Raw genomic sequence first — 2230 nt, forward strand, 5'->3', positions numbered from 1 at the left:
GGATTTCACTTAACTTAATTTCATTTTTCATTTTCTTTTGGTGGAATTGGTAAATCGTCATTTACCTATCTTTATAAAATTTACAATTAGATTACGACATCCATTTTCTAAGTTGTGAATTGTTGGATCCTAGCCTTAATATTTTATTTTGGGTTATTATATTAAGGATTATTCTTATCTCACTAAAACTACCTTCCTTTTACAGATGTCTAATCCAACTGATGCTTCTGGTTCCTCCTCCTCCAACCACCATAACTTCTCCTTGATTTCCATCTTCTCCAAGGTCATATTGGATAGTTCCAATTACAATGATTGGATGCAAAATATCAAAATGGACCTTCGATCTGAGAACAAAGAATATGTTCTCGAAAAGGAACTCAATGAGATTGATGAAGAGAATGCCACTCCTGAAGAATTAGCCTCCTACAAGAAGCACTACGATGATACAACAAAAGTTGCTTGCATCATGGTAGCCACCATGACCCCTGAGTTGCAAAGGTTTTATGAGGATTACTGGCCCTACGAGATGAACAAGGACCTTGTGGAAAAGTACCATAAGCAAGCTCGCCAAGTAAAGTACGAAGTGATCAAGTCCCTCATGGCATGCAAGATGAAGGTGGAAGAATCTGTCTGTGGCCATGTGCAAAGGATGCAACATAACGTGGAATGCCTTGTTAGGCTGAATGTGCATTATGATGAGGAGTTGGCTATTGACATAGCCCTAAATTCCTTACCTAGTTGTTATGATCAGTTCATTCTGACCTATCATTTGAACAACAGTGAGACCACCCTGGCTCAATTGCACAATCTCCTGTAGACAGCTGAAGCAGGAATGAAGGAAAAAGGTGTTGCCTCCACTCCTGCTAGTGCTCCCTTCCTAGCCATTGGACAAGAAAAGGGTAAAAAGAGGAAACATCCTCCCAAACAAAACGGGAAGGGAAAGTCTCATGCAGGGTCATCCAGTAGTGTCCCCAAAGGAAAGTCTAGTTCTGATCATCCACCCTCTTATGATCCCAAAGAGGCTATCTGATTTTACTGCAATGACAAGGGGAATTGGAAACGAAGTTATCTGAAGTATCTGCAAGATATCAAAGATGGCAAAGTGAAGCCAACTTCTGCAGGTATATACACTATTTCATCTAATAACTCATCATCTTCTCGTTCTTGGGTTCTTGAGATAGGATGTGGATTTCACATTTGTTCTGATTTGTAGGGGCTAAAAAGAAGTAAATAGGTGGAGCACGGTTAAATGAACTTGATCATGGGGAATAGGCGATCTTCTCTTGTTACCAAGATTGGAGTTTATAGTCTAGTTCTTAGTAATGGTGTTAGTTTAGATTTAATAAATTGTTGCTGCTTGTCAAAAATGACAAGAAACATTATCTCTTTTCATGCATTGTTCAAACAAGGGTTTAGATATTCATTTAATGATTTGAGTGGTTATATTTCTGCTTATAAAAATGATGTTTTTTATTTTGAAGCTTTACCTTGTGATGGTGTGTATGAAATTGTGATGTGTGTAGACAATTTAGGCAATAGTGTATTTCAAATTGATTCATTTAATGGTATAGACAAAGCATGTTTGTGGCATTATCGTCTTGGACACATTAACAAGAAATGCATCGCCCAACTCCAAAAGGATGGAGTTTTGGAATCGTTTGACCTAAGATCGCATGATGCATATGAATCTTGTCTTTTGGGTAAGATAACAAAATCACATTTCACTGGATCTTGTGAAAGAGGTGAAGATTTGTTGGACCTCATACACACAGATGTGTGTGGACCCTTCAGATCCACCACAAGGGATGCAAATCGAATTTATGTGACATTTACAGATGATTATAGTACATATGGTTATATTTACTTAATCAAACATAAATCGGAAACCTTTGCAAAGTTCAAAGAGTTTAAACATGAAGTCGAGAATCAATTGGGCAGGAAGATAAAGGTGCTCCGATCAGATAGAGACAAAGAGTATCTTAGTATCGTCTTCCACGACTATCTCAAGGAATGTGGAATAGTTTCAGAATTGAGCCCTCCTAGGACACCTTAACTTAATGGTGTGGGTGAGAGGCGCAATCGAACCTTGTTGGACATGGTTCGTTCCAGATGATTCAAGCTTCTCTTCCAATTTCATTTTGGGGGTATGCCTTAGAGATTGCCGCCCATATTCTTAATCTTGTCCCAACTAAGAAGGTTGCCAAAACACCTCATGAGATGTGGATAGGGA

General features: G+C 38.5%; 1 protein-coding gene across 1 annotated transcript; it reads left to right on the forward strand.

Annotated features, from left to right (window-relative positions):
- The first annotated feature begins 205 nt into the window (after window positions 1-205).
- Window positions 206-817, forward strand: LOC145122150 (uncharacterized). Its single transcript, XM_079057802.1, has one exon. It carries the CDS (start codon window positions 206-208, stop codon window positions 815-817), a length of 612 nt encoding a protein of 203 aa, XP_078913928.1.
- The last annotated feature ends 1413 nt before the right edge of the window (window positions 818-2230 follow it).

This window comes from Lactuca virosa, chromosome 6 (assembly GCF_052849685.1).
Source record: "Lactuca virosa cultivar CGN04683 chromosome 6, Lactuca_virosa_CGN04683_v6, whole genome shotgun sequence".
Lineage (NCBI taxonomy): Eukaryota > Viridiplantae > Streptophyta > Magnoliopsida > Asterales > Asteraceae > Lactuca > Lactuca virosa.